This window comes from Coregonus clupeaformis, chromosome 35 (assembly GCF_020615455.1).
Source record: "Coregonus clupeaformis isolate EN_2021a chromosome 35, ASM2061545v1, whole genome shotgun sequence".
In the NCBI taxonomy this organism is placed as follows: Eukaryota; Metazoa; Chordata; class Actinopteri; order Salmoniformes; family Salmonidae; genus Coregonus; species Coregonus clupeaformis.
Window position 1 is genome coordinate 30,576,845 of NC_059226.1, and position 15,072 is coordinate 30,591,916.

Genomic DNA, 15,072 nt, shown 5'->3' on the forward strand with positions numbered 1-15,072 from the left:
CGTTGGCTGTGCTGCGCTGACATGCAGTGGCAGGATCAGTTGCAGGGATATGTATGACATGCTCATGCACATGAGTCCTCCGCTAGGACTGGGGAAGAGGTGCCCGGCACGGGTGGCCTACAAGGTCAGGACCCCCTAGAACCAGGGGTCTTAGCGCCTCTTCCTCCGCTTTACTGTGTATCCGTAGTGTTGGTGTCTTCTTCTTCTCTATACATTTTGTTTTTGATATTTTGCTTTATCTCCATTTTCTTCTTCTCTTTCGTTATTCGATGGAGGGGAGTGCTGGTGTCGTTGTGGGGAATGGGAGGATAGGAGTTTTGGGGTTTGGGGGTGTAGGGGTGCGGGGCGGGGGGTAGGGTCAAGGGTCAAAGGTCAGACAGGTTTATCCACAGGAAGGGGTGAACGGAGGGAACTTCTCAGCTCTTTTGCATCGTGTATACTGACGGAAACACACACACACACACACACACACACACCTTTACACACACATATTATCAAACACATACACCCACATGTTGCTTTTGCCAGTCAAAGTTTTACAAGCATCTGAATAGAGTGCATAGAGGAATAGAATACACCAAATCAGCTGTGGTAACTATAGGAGCTTTGGCTAAAGTAAACTTCAGGGGGTCTCAAACTTTGATATTGACTCTATACAGGTGTGTACATTAGAGTGACCTCTTTAATGTATACTAGTGGCAAAATATTAAACATATATGTTTATACAAAAATATACATAAGGGTTTGGCCAAGCTGGCAAAATAGTGTATGCACACAGCTACACACACATGCACAGACAAAAACACACACATACACACAGACACACCAGTATGCGTGTGCAGCCGGGCTTGGAAGGTCCATAAGACTTCTGTCCTCTGAGTCTCTCCGTCCTGTGGATGGCGCTACAGCAAACACACACACATGCACACACACACACACACACACACACACACACACACACACACACACACACACACACACATACACACATACACACACATAGAGGAACAGGTCTCTGTCTTTCTCTTTTGTTGTACAGTAGTCCAACACATACAAATCAGGATGTATTTTCTGGGTAGAGGATAGAGAGCCGAAAGGTCCCGTTAGGTGGATTATAGTTTGTTGTCTATCTAGTTGGTTGTGTAGTTTGCTAACCAGTCAACTGTTATCATTGCCACAGAATAACGGCTAGCCTCTTTTTTGTTGTAGACTCTCTTCGGCCCTGTAGCAAAATCTGCAAGTGAATATTTTCCACCCGTCCCTGTTTCTTCTGTCAATGCAGTTCTACTCTGTTTCCAGTCCCCCTCCTCTTCACATGCTGTCTCCCCCCCTCGTCCTCACCCGCCACCCGCATGCCTGCCCCTTCACCCCCACCACCACACAGGCACTACCATTACCACCCCCTTCTCTCTCACACACTGTCACACACCAACACACACTCATGCCTGTTAAATACCCTTATATACTTGTGAAATCCTTCAGATATTCTAACACACACTCATATACCCCACTAATTTGGTTGTCACCAACCCTGGTCCTGGAGAACGAATAGTTATTTGATTCAACTAATCAAGGTCTTGCTGATTAGCTGATCAATAGAATCAGGTGTGCTAGCATTGGACTAGGACAACAACCTGCCCTGCACACCCTCTCTCTCAGACCAGGGATGGTAGTGACTACTGCTCTAATATAACCTGATACCCCCTGTTATACCCTTATGATACCCTTACAGCACATTATGACACCCCTATGACACACGTGTCCCTTCGTAGGCAGATCGCTGTGAGCCTCGGGCAGCCAGCAGAACAGCCTGTAGGCACAGGAGATCTCTCTACCGCCAGACATTACTGTCCCCAAACCCTCCTTATCCTCCCAGCTGCTCTCCCTACCTACATCTCTGCTAATCTTTACCTCTCCCTCGATCTCTATCGTCCATCTCTCCACGTCTCTCTCTCTCTTTCTATCCTTCACTTCACCATCTCTCTCTCTTTCTATTTCTCCCTATATTTCTCCTTGCCTCTCTCCATCCCTCTCTCTGCCTTTCTGTCCTCTGTTCATTCATTCCTATCAGCTCAGCTCATCTCTCTGCTTTATCCTGTCTTTTCTCTCATTCCTTCTTCTCCACCCTCCGTTTTGTCCCTCAGTCCTAACAGCCTTCCTCCTGAAGTGTCCTCTGTAATATAATCAACCCCTCAGACTTTAACCTTCCATCCTCCACCACCACCATCTACTGTGTATGTTGGTAGCCATAGCAACAGTCCTTGAAAATACCTATCCTCTCCCCTTTCCCTGTGTAAACTGTCATCTGTAGGTGAAGACCTTAAAAACCCACAGACCTCCCTTCTCGCCCTTCACCTGTCCCCTATCCCCCACCCACCATCACTACCTTCCTGCCCAATGAGAGAGGTCAAAACCCTCACCCTTGACCTTCACCTCTGAACCACAGAACAATGGCCCCTGTATGTATAGTGTTCAATTCTCTCCCCCACTCTTCTCTGTTCTGTAGAGACAGACAGACAGACGTCTTCAGGCAGGACTGCTGTGTTACGGACTTGGCCAGCTTGTGTGGTGGTAGATCTTTCTTTTATTCTATAATTTTCTTCTTCTTTCGACCTCTTTTTCTTATCTCTCGCTGTTCATCTCTCTCAGACATCTTTTTTCTCTCTTATCCTCCAACCTCTTCTCATTCTCCAACTTCTCCCCTCTTTAAATTTGAAAAAGGTCTCTAAAACGCCACTCACAACTCCCCCCCTCTCTTTTCAATTATTTTCTGATAACGAGATGTATGTTTTCCCACACCTTTATCGTATAGCCCTCCTCAGGCCTAAGGTAGCCTAACCTACAACCGGCAGCCATCTTCATTTTCTTAGATTACCTTGGTCCGCTGAATTCTGTTCTCACCTATTAACCCTGTTAGGCCCTGCACCCATTATTCACTGAGAGATCAGATGATCTGAATAGAGCTTTACAACTCTATTGTCTCTGTATAACAATAATAGCCCTTCATCTAATGTCTACTATAGATGTAGCACATATAGTTTCAATGATGTTATATCCTCCTGCCAATAACCACTACTAAACCCAAACAGATAAACATTATTATATTATTCAACCACACAGAGGATGCTTTCTGTGTACGGCTGTGCAGCTGCTTGTCCTGTGAGACACATGTATGTGCACTGCATGTTGCATGGGGGGGGGGGGCAGGGAAGAATGGGGGTATGTATCACAGGGTTTTGGGGTGGGTGAACTGAGTGGTTGGCATGGTCTTGCTGCATGTCTGGGATGTCGCCGTGACAACGGTTACCGCGAGCCTGTCTCACACACACTTACGTCACGTTGTCTGTGTGTGTTGTCTGTGCATGTGTGTGTGTGTGTGTGTGTGTGTGTTGGCTCGTGTCTATTTCTCTTATATTGACAAGACCAGAAGGTGGATAAAGGATAAATGAAAATGATGACTTTCCCCTACCATGTCCCTCAGTTTTGGTTTATCGCTTTATGGCCTGGTCTCTGTTAAACTTTGTGAACCTCCAATCCACTAGGGGGAGCTCTGTTAGTGGCAGCCAGCTGTCTGATCTTACTGATCTAGAATCAGATTAATCTCCCATAATCCTGAATTAAACAATTCAAGGGGAAAATGCACAAAGCTGACATTTGATCAGAGTCTAGCTTCATCCTACACCAGCTATCAGAGAAGGCATAAATAATGCTGTGACACTACTGAACCTGTGAGGTCCTCCTAAGTAACACAACAAGGACTGTTATTCATATCTGTGTACAGACATGAACAACGTAACACCCAAAAGAGGAACCAACCAACTCCTAATAATCAGTAGTGATAGTATAATACTAACCCTTTTAACCCTTTGGCTCTCACAGGCTGTAAAGAAATCATGGTATCATTTGCCACCGCCATGAAAGGGTCAAATGACTGAAATATCTATGTTTATATCTATTTGGTACTGAACGTACCTAATAACAACTCAGCTGCCAAACAGCTGCCATAACCTGTGTAGCAATGCTAATGACATTGTATAGTTGACGTTGACAGACAGAAGTATAGATAGACAGACAGACTCATAGAACCTACTACAAAAAACGACAGAGCTCCCTTTCCTCTTTTCCCCCTTTCCCTGTCTCCTCACCTGGAGGTTCAGAACACAACTACACCACCACTTCCTGGGACACACACCCTTTTTACTCACCCACCTTCCCCCGATTGGCTCTTTCCAACAGAGGCTGCTTCGGATGGACCTCCCGGTCGCCGACGACAACTCGGTCCACTTCAACTCCACCCTGATGGCCCTGATCCGCACAGCGCTGGACATCAAGATCGCCAAGGGTACGGAAGGTTTGGAACCCCTGTTTCCTGCTTGCCTTTTTCACCATCTCTTCCCCCTGTTTCTTGTCTTCCCTAGAACAGAGCAGTGCAGTCTGCTACTGTAAGGTGGTTGTGTATCGTGTGTACCCTGCTGTCCCTGAGACCTACATCGGTACCTCTGCTTCTCCCACTGTATCTTAAGTACAGCTCTTTTTCTATAGAGTTTGTATAGTTCTTATTAAACAATCAAATGTGATGTGCACTACTAGCCATAGTTTCAGTGTAATAGGGTTTCAAATAGGCTACAGCTCTTTTTTGTAGACTTTGTAGAGTTCTTATGTGAAATAACAGTAATAGTTTCAATGTAATTGAGTCCCACTTTATTTGGTTGGCCCAATCAAACTGAAGATGGCCAGACATACTAACTATTTAATCACAATGTCACTGTGTTGCTGTTCCCTTCAGTTGAGTTACATGAGTGATCCATACTATACATTTAAACTGGGAGTCAAAGCTCACCTCTATTAACAAACCAATTCTCTTGTGTCTGTGTGCTTGTGTGTGTTTTCATGTTTGTGCCTCTATGGCTCTGTTATTATTTGTATCGATGTGCATGTGAATGTGTGTGTTTATGTGTGTGTGTTGCTATTATATATGTGTGTGTGTATATGCGGGTACACATGTCTGTGTGTGTACCTTGGTGCATATGTGTGTGTGTGTGTGTGCTTGTGTGTGTGTGTGTGTCATTGCGTGTGTGTAGGAGGTGTGGACAAACACCAGATGGATGCAGAGCTGAGGAAAGAGATGATGGCGATTTGGCCCAATCTCTCCCAGAAGACCCTGGACCTCTTAGTCACGCCACATAAGTGTAAGTTGCAGTGTGTTTGGACCGCGATGCAACCGCAACGCGATGCCAGTGTCTGTCTACTTCTTCACGCCACCTGAGGACAGCTTCTCTCAACCAGTCTCCTTCACTGCTGCACCCTCTGATAAAGCAGGCACAGCTCCCTACACACACACACACATACACACACACACACACACACACACACACACACACACACACACACACACACAAACACACACACTTATGCTTATTATGTACACATAGACACATACCAACACACACAGGATCCCATGATTCCCACCAGTCCCATCCTCCAAGATGCCACACCTCATTTTAGACCTCCATCTCCAGCCTCCATACACCTCCACCAGCCCTAGCCCCATTTTCCTACAGCAGGCCGTGTACCCCATCCACCATCCACCACCCCCAGAACCAGTCCTCACACACCCATACAGACCTCTTTTCTAGCACCCATATCACACCTCCACCCAACCCAACAACTGTACACAGCAGGCCTCCTCCTAAAGCCCCAATGCAACAATTCCAACTGCTAGTGTTTCCGGGCCACACCTCCACCAGACCCAATACCAGCAGGCTGTCTGCCCAGCTCTGTGCCTGAGATCAGGGGGTGCCTCTCTATAGACCAACTCTCTATAGTAGTCTTTTCACTCCAGGGGTTTAGTTAATATAGTAGTACTGTAGGTCAGAACACGGCTGCTGTGCATGTCTGAGGAATACATACAGGACTAGAAGGAATGCACAAGTGCCAAAGTACTAGTTGCTATGTAGATATTAGATGTCTATTATATGGAAGGAAGCATGATTTACAGTATAGGTAAAGGCATCTGGTCCAGGTTCGGTGTAGCTACTCACCAGATTGCTAAGTGTACCTAATCTTTACCAGAATGCACAGGCTTCTGTGCCCTGCTAATAACGTTCACACCAAATTGAAATAAAATGTGTGTTAATTTAGCATGCTGGTGAATGGTGTACAGAACTGACCAATAGCACAATACTTGTGAACTGGACTTTATGCCCTTTTATTGTGAAGATGTGATCTGCTGTTGAAACCTGGAAATGACTCTCTTCCAAAGACTGTTTTCACACTTTTTTCTATTCTGAAGCTCTGTTGTGTTTACCTGTTTGGAGATAACAAACTGCAAGGTTCAAATTCAGCTACATACAACATTTCCACCTACTATTGAGAGGGATAAACACAGAGGGAACCATTGGTCCAGCATCAGAATGCCAAAAAAGCATCAAAACAGCCCCAGTAGTTATGTTGGTACTGACCAGTCCTCTGCCAGGTCCCACATCTACACAATGAAGTGGTCTTGAGTCTTGTCTTTTGATTGAAGACCACCAGTCAGTAGTGCTAGAAATACAGATATTGTTAGAAAAGATCTAAACAAAGAAAGACTACAGTTACACAGAGAAAGCGAAAATGTGACACATTATCATTTTTTAGTCCGAGTCTGTTTGTGAAAAGACTATCAGCTCTGTGTTCGTGTATATGTGTGTGTATTCGTCTGTGAGAGTGTGTGTACATCTGTGTGTGTATAAGTGTGTGTGTCTCTCTCTCTGTGTGCATGTCTCGCCCCCTCTACTCCCATCCCTCTCGCTCAGGGTCCCATACGTAGTGGTCTAATCGTGCAGGGTAACTTGTCCCTCTCTCAGCAGCAACAGACCTGACGGTGGGGAAGATCTACGCTGCCATGATGATCATGGAGTACTACAGGCAGAGCAAGGCCAAACGCTCTCAGGCGAGGCTAGAGGCGGAGCAGGTACAACTACTGTCCCTAGGAACCATCCTCAAACCTTCAGACAATGCAGACTGACTGAGGGCAGAGTCAAACTGACTAGAAATACTGCTGTGCTGTTAGTACAGGGGTCAAAGCAGAGCTGTGACAACCCATAACCACACCCACCCCCAGTCTTACTATAGCCTTTACTTACTATGTTGTTATTGTAAGGTCACTTGTTATCATTGACCTCACCTGGCTAAAGGTTAGAGGTCAAAGCTTAGAGAACCACTGCCACTGGGTTTACCCACTCTAGCCTTGTCTCTCTGCATCCTTCCATCCTCCCTTCCTGCCTCTCTATCTCTGCAGTTAGTCAGGGTTTAAGGTATGAAACTTTAATCTGTGAGGCCCTCTGGTGGACAAAGTATGTCACTGCTGGTCCATGTTGTATTATTATTATTGTTATTATTATTATTATTATTTATTTATTTTTTTCACCTTTATTTAACCAGTTAGGCCAGTTGAGAACAAGTTCTCATTTGTCTTACATTATATTTGATTATTGCTAGAGCATCTACACACAGAACCATCAGGTGATATTTCAAGCACAATTATATAATTCTGAATCACAATTATTTCTAAAGAAGAAGCACTTTTCTTGCTATAGAGAATCTTTGAATTGGTCTGGGCTGGGTGTCTTTGTCACAGCTCTGGATGGCGAACACTGTACGACGTTAATGTACGTTCCTCACCTAAGCCTGTTCCCCTTTATCCTCCCTCTCCCTGGCTGTGAATCCACTGCTAGTGATGATGATGATGATGATGATGATGATGATGATGCTATATAGTCTAGTCTTCCCAAACCTGTAGCCACACCCTGGCCTTGGACTGTTGCCCTATACCCTGGACTGTAGCATTGCACAGTAGCCCCCATTCCCTGTAGACAGAGAGAATGCATATACAACCAATACAAAGCATCTTGTGTTTATGTAGTCACATGTGAAGCCACTGATGATAAAACATTACAATTGTAGCAGTATTTGTAACACAGTTAATTTCAGAAATGTTTTAACTGTAAAGTAAAACATGACGTTTTAAATTACGGAGATTGTTTTATTTTGTTTTATTTGTATTTCTCACGCACACACATACACATGGTTTCCTATTTTACAGACAGAGTCATACTCCTCCACTCCTACTCCTTCTCTCTCACTGCACTCTAAGCATGCCACTTTCCCTGCTCTGCTATTGCCACCTACCACCACTCTCTATACACAACTCTCAGCCATATCAATTCCCCATGACTTCATTGCTGCCATCCAGCATTCCTTCCTTGTAGGATAGCACAAGGAAGAGGTTGGTCTTGAAGGGATAGTCACTAAATTCGAAGTAAAAAATTATAATCTTAGCCTCCCAGTCAACTCTTTGTCTCTGACACATGATGTGAAGGGCGTGAGAGAGGCAGAATATTGAAAGAACTAGGAGTTAGTTGAGAGAGTCTGGCTCTGTCTGAGCTTTAAAAACTGACCTCAAACCTGCCTTAGCCATGTGTATAGATTTGTATACACACATGCTTTTTGAAGAGTTGGTTGGATGGGACCTACAGTACAATATGAGTCAGGGGGTAGTTTGATTGTAGAAGTCACAGGAACTCCTCAGGAACATGATGGAGCTATTTAAGAAGGATACCACCTAAACAACTGTAGAAACCACCCTCCATCACCTGTCAAACTACAATGGAAGACTCATAACACAAGCTGAGAAGATTATAGAGTTGGTCACCCAATACTTAGAGTCAAATCATTGGACATTTGACCGTGACCATGTCATATGCTTGGTCTTCATTCACAACCACAACCATACCATCCAGCTGGTCCTTGTGCTTTTATTCTAATGCTCCCAAGGTGTACTTACCCATAACCACAAACATGTATGGAGCACAAACACTCACACACTGGAGTTTCTTGGGCAATGAATGTTATCAAGCTTTTCAGACTCTTCAGCATGCTCACATGACATGTCACAGCCCGATGACGATAATTGATGATGTCACTGCAACATCCTCATCCAATCGTTGCCATGAGCACTGCTCCATCCATCCTGCTCTCCAGCCAATGTCTGCTCTCCCACCCTTTACCCCTACACACCCTCTCCCCTCTCCCCTGTACCCCTCTCTCCACCCCCTCTTACTGAGATGTCCCTCACTCTCCTCCCCCTTGCACCCTCACCTCCCTTCCCCTCCTTCCCTCCCCTCCCCTGCTGCTACATGCTTACAGAAGGACAGGAGCAGAGGAGTGGACTTCCCTCCCTCTTGCACCATTGCATTATCTTATCTCAGACAATATTATTACCATAGTGTTAGATAAGGAGAGACATAGTGAAGGGTAGCATCTATCCTAGTGATGATAGTTTTTTCCCTGCATGATTCCAGGTAGAGCTTGCTGCCATAGATAAGCATGTGGTTTGTCATGATATGGGACGGAGAATGGGGATACCCTTGCTTCAAACGTTTCAGGTTCGGACAAGAACTGTTCCAAGTGTTTAGAAATGACGATTGGACAAACATTGTTTGGAATGTTTGTCAAAATTACTTTTGTAAAAACATTTGTGTGCTATTTCCTTGTATGACCTGGAACGTTTGTGATCCATCCACTTAAAACGTTGACCCTCCATGGCTCGTGAAGTCCTTAAACCAACACAGCTACTTACCATTGATAATCCATTCCAGCTAGCAAGCATATACTGGCCCAGGAGCGGCCCACTGCCGGCATGGTTTGCGGCCCACAGCTGGAAGCCAAATGCGGCCCAACAACATTTTGCCCAGTTATCTTACAGACATAAAAGTAGCAGTTGGTCAGTGTTAAGTGGATGTGTAATAACTGAATGACACTGTATGTGGTCATTTGAATGCACTTACTCCCACCATGCATTTCACCTACACTAAGAAAAATAGGTGCTATCTAGAACCTAAAAGGGTTCTTCAACTGTCCCCACAGGAGAACCATTTGATGAACCCTTTTTGGTTCATGGTAGAACCCTTTTGGGTTCTATGTACAGCCCTTTCTACAGAGGGTTCTGCCTGGAACCCAAAAGGATTATACCTGGAACCAAAAATGGTTTTCCTATGGGGACATCCAAAGAACCCTTTGGAACCCTTTTTTCTAAGAGTGTACTATACGTTCCCAACAGGTCTTCTCTCAGTCCTCGTCTTCCTCTCTCTTTTTCATCCCTCCTCTATCCCTCCTTGTGTCCCCTTTCTCTCTCTCGATCTTCGCTCACATGGACTTCTACCTCTATTCTTTCCTTTTCTCATCCTCTCCTCCTGTCTTCCTTTCTCTATCATCCTTTTTATATTATTTCCTGCCAATTCTCCCTATGTGTCAACGTCTGTTTTCAGCAGAGACTTGGAATGTTCTCTTCCTGATGGATCTGTCCATTGGTTTTGCACTGATGTTCTGCCTTGTTCAACTCTTCCTTATTCCCTCCCTGGTCTTGCTGTTCTACCGCTCTAATGGGTTGTTGGACTGGCTCAAACTGCACCCACCGACTCTCATTTCCTGGTTGCCGATAGTGACCATTTGGCTGTTCGAGGTCAAATGAGGGTCAAAGGCCAAAAGCCAAGGTTGAAATCCAATCAGGTCACGAGGTGAACACTGTCGATCCTGTCGAATGGGTTGTGTATTAAATGGCACCCTTTTCATGTTACAGTGCACTTCTTTTGAATCAGAGCCTAGGTGAAAATCAGAAATAGTGTGCCATTTGAGATTTGTTCCTTTGAGCAACATGCAAATTGTCTGATCAGATAAAAAATACTGTAGACAAAGACCTTAATTAATGCCATGCAAATCCAGACCTCTTTGTAGCATCCAACTGAACACTTCCACATCCATAGCTAGGTACTGTATACTGTAGGTCATATACAGTGCCTATGGGTCTGGTTAATGCCCTTAATTCATGGTGACCTGGAAGTAGATGATTCATTGGCATGAGCCTTCCATTCTCACATTTACAGCAGGACTCCAACTCCCCTCCCAGAATGCGCTCTGGCTCAGTCAGCCCCTGCTGACTGAAACCCCTCCTTCCCCCTGGATGCTGTGACCTGCTCTGAACTCACTTTCTTCCCCACCTTCCCCATTTCCTGTATGTCTGCCTTAAAGCCGGTGGCCATGTTGTATCTCACACAGAATCGAACAACATTACCGTTTCAGCGCGTGGAGCCGCCCTCTCCCATCCAGGACGGGCCTCTCAGCCTCCCTCCTACCCAGCCAGCAGACCTCGTCAACAGCCTGTGAGTAGACCCCTGTCCCCCCCTCCTCCGCCTCTCTCTCTGGGTCTCTCTCTCTGTCCTCTCCCTCTCTCTCTCTGTTTTCTCTCTCCCTCTTTCTCTGCAGCCAGAGGGAGGATGGGTAGTGGCTCCACAGGTGGAGTGTCGTCCACGAGAAGGAGGAGCAGGCCGGCACGCTGGGCGGACATGCCTCACGTGTAGAGGACCTGTGTGTGTATGTGCATGTGTGTGTTCAGAAAGGCTGGTGTATGGGTTTGTGGGGATGAGTGGATGAGTGCATTCAGTTAGCCTCATACAAGCGCTGAATGCATGGGTCTGATGAAGGTGATGTATATGGGTGCCTGGTTTGTGTGTATGCATGCATGCGTGAGTGTGTGCGTGTCTGTCTATCCGTGTGTATATATGTCCCGGGTCTGACTGTGTGTGTGTTGTAGACGGGTGAAGGGAGGTGGTGTTTGTATGAATGCGAGGGGCCTGTCTAACTGTCTGTATGTTGTAGACCGGTGGAGGGGGGGGTTCCAGGGAGCCAGTCGTGGGTGACAGTGCGGGCTCAGGAGATGTCCCAGAGAGTAGGCAGCTGGAGCCCTGAGGGACAGCACTCTGAGGACGGCCTGGACAGCAGGCATAACTCACAGGTAACACATACACACAGGCGCGCACTCATACACATACACACACACACACACACACACACACCAGCATCCAGAGGAATCCCTGGACAACAGACATAACTCATAAGGGTATATACTCGCACACACATACGCACAAATAGAGATCAATACAGTACATGCATGCCATATGTACAGTATGTCATTGCACACGAGAACACACTAAGAAATGGTTCCAAGTAAACATGAAATAATGATTTTCTTTCATGTTATTCATGTTTCATGTTGTTAGTCTGAACATCCACATATTTGCATTGGACTGGTTCATATACAGTGGGGAAAAAAAGTATTTAGTCAGCCACCAATTGTGCAAGTTCTCCCACTTAAAAAGATGAGAGAGGCCTGTAATTTTTATCATAGGTACACGTCAACTATGACAGACAAAATGAGATTTTTTTCTCCAGAAAATCACATTGTAGGATTTTTAATGAATTTATTTGCAAATTATGGAGGAAAATAAGTATTTGGTCAATAACAAAAGTTTCTCAATATTTTGTTATATACCCTTTGTTGGCAACGACACAGGTCAAACGTTTTCTGTAAGTCTTCACAAGGTTTTCACACACTGTTGCTGGTATTTTGGCCCATTCCTCCATGCAGATCTCCTCTAGAGCAGTGATGTTTTGGGGCTGTCGCTGGGCAACACGGACTTTCAACTCCCTCCAAAGATTTTCTATGGGGTTGAGATCTGGAGACTGGCTAGGCCACTCCAGGACCTTGAAATGCTTCTTACGGAGCCACTCCTTCGTTGCCCGGGTGGTGTGTTTGGGATCATTGTCATGCTGAAAGACCCAGCCACGTTTCATCTTCAATGCCCTTGCTGATGGAAGGAGGTTTTCACTCAAAATCTCACGATACATGGCCCCATTCACTCGGATCAGTCGTCCTGGTCCCTTTGCAGAAAAACAGCCCCAAAGCATGATGTTTCCACCCCCATGCTTCACAGTAGGTATGGTGTTCTTTGGATGCAACTCAGCATTCTTTGTCCTCCAAACACGACGAGTTGAGTTTTTACCAAAAAGTTCTATTTTGGTTTCATCTGACCATATGACATTCTCCCAATCCTCTTCTGGATCATCCAAATGCACTCTAGCAAACTTCAGACGGGCCTGGACATGTACTGGCTTAAGCAGGGGGACACGTCTGGCACTGCAGGATTTGAGTCCCTGGCGGCGTAGTGTGTTACTGATGGTAGGCTTTGTTACTTTGGTCCCAGCTCTCTGCAGGTCATTCACTAGGTCCTCCCGTGTGGTTCTGGGATTTTTGCTCACCGTTCTTGTGATCATTTTGACCCCACGGGGTGAGATCTTGCGTGGAGCCCCAGATTGAGGGAGATTCTCATTTTGTCTGTCATAGTTGACGTGTACCTATGATGAAAATTACAGGCCTCTCTCATCTTTTTAAGTGTGAGAACATGCACAATTGGTGGCTGACTAAATACTTTTTTTCCCCACTGTAGATCTAGTGTCCTGGTGCTCTTGACTTACAGGATATTTAGGGAATCCATTGTTGAATCAACTCGTAAACAGAGTCACCATTGGCTCTGTTTTATTCCTGCCTGTTGTCCAATTCCATATGGTCCCTATAGCTCCTCCCCCCCATAGGCACTTAAACAGATCTGAAAGGTGTAAGCAATACAGCACATTCATCTAATGGCATCTAATGGCAGGAGTTAGAGATAGTTATTGGGAAAATGTGAACATGTTGGTTTCCCTATAACCTGCCCTGATTGGCTATGCCTGCCTTAAACCCTCCCACCATTCACATCCCATACCCCTCTATCCCCAAGCCCTCAGCCCCCAGGCCCTCAGCATCTAAGCCCTCATCCCCCAAGCCCTCAGCCCCCAAGCCCTCATCCCCCAAGCCCTAAATAACATTTTACAATCAAAATCAAAATCAGTCTGTTTAAGATAGAGATATCTGTTTTTTTGTATCGGCTGCGTCTCAATCCACCACATATGGCTATGTCGGCATTCCGCATCTGCTGTGGAAAGTGGCAGAACTACAGCACTGTTTTTCAGACCAGGAGACATCCCGAAAATCGGTCTCCTCACGAAAACGTCTGTAGCATCCAAACGATGGTTTTCTCCGTTTTGCTCTACGACACCCACAAGTGTCACGGGACTCGTCTGAAAGTAACCCTGTACCGGGTTAAAAAAGGATCGAAATATGGAAGTATGCTATATATACAAAAGTATGTGGACACCTCTTCAAATTAGTGGATTCGGCTATTTCAGCCAAACCCATTGCTGACAGGTGTAAAAAATCAAACAAACAGCCATGCAATCTCCATAGCCAATCATTGGCAGTAGAATGGCCTTACTGAAGAGCTCAGTGACTTTCAACGTGGCACCGTCATAAGATGCCACCTTTCCAACAAGTCAGTTCGTCAAATTTCTACCCTGCTATAGCTGCCCCAGTCAACTGTAAGTGATGTAATTGTGAAGTGAAAATGTCTAGGATCAACAATGGCTCAGCCGCGAAGTGGTATGCCACACAAGCTCACAGAACGGGACCGCCGTGTGCTGAAGCGCTTTGCGCGTAAAACTGGTCTGTCCTCGGTTGCAATGAGTTCCAAACTGCTTCTGGAAGCAACGTCAGCACAATAACTGTTTTTTTATTTTTATTTTTTTTATTTTTTATTTTTAGGGGGAGATCAGCTTTAATATTGCAGATAGATTTGTAGCTTCCATCAGTGTAATTGTCTGCATCATTTCCAATCGCCCATATATTTTTGGGTAAATATATATATATACAGTACCAGTCAAAAGTTTGGACGCACCTACTCATTCAAGAGTTTTTCTTTATTTTTAGTATTTTTTACATTGTAGAATAATAGTGAAGACATCATAACTATGAAATAACACATATGGAATCATGTAGTAACCAAAAAAGTGTTAAACAAATCAAAATATATTTGAGATTCTTCAAATAGCCACCCTTTACAGACACTTCAAAACCTTAGTCCTTATGATTTATTTTTTGACTGTCTGTTTTGACATTTATGAATGTGTTATTTAATGTGTTTCTATAGGCTATAGTAGTAAAGGGCAAATTCTATATTTTATCAATTTTGTATGTACCTAAAGGGGTTCAAAACAACCTAAATCAAATATCTAAACGATCCATGGTATGACCATCTTAAAATGATTCCATATGTTATCTTAGACTTTTAGAGGTTACATTTCAACTTCAATGGGGTAGGGATG

At 44.9% G+C, this 15,072-nt stretch overlaps 1 protein-coding gene across 1 annotated transcript in view; it reads left to right on the forward strand.

Moving 5' to 3' along the window:
• cacna1aa (calcium channel, voltage-dependent, P/Q type, alpha 1A subunit, a) overlaps positions 1-15,072 on the forward strand; it is a 136,735-nt gene that overhangs the window by 106,248 nt on the left and 15,415 nt on the right. Inside the window, exons 41-46 of the mRNA XM_045210994.1 lie at positions 28-124; positions 4,237-4,342; positions 5,082-5,189; positions 6,849-6,952; positions 11,095-11,198; positions 11,695-11,830. Coding sequence (XP_045066929.1) covers positions 28-124; positions 4,237-4,342; positions 5,082-5,189; positions 6,849-6,952; positions 11,095-11,198; positions 11,695-11,830 — 655 coding nt within the window. The remainder of the gene's footprint in view (positions 1-27; positions 125-4,236; positions 4,343-5,081; positions 5,190-6,848; positions 6,953-11,094; positions 11,199-11,694; positions 11,831-15,072) is intronic.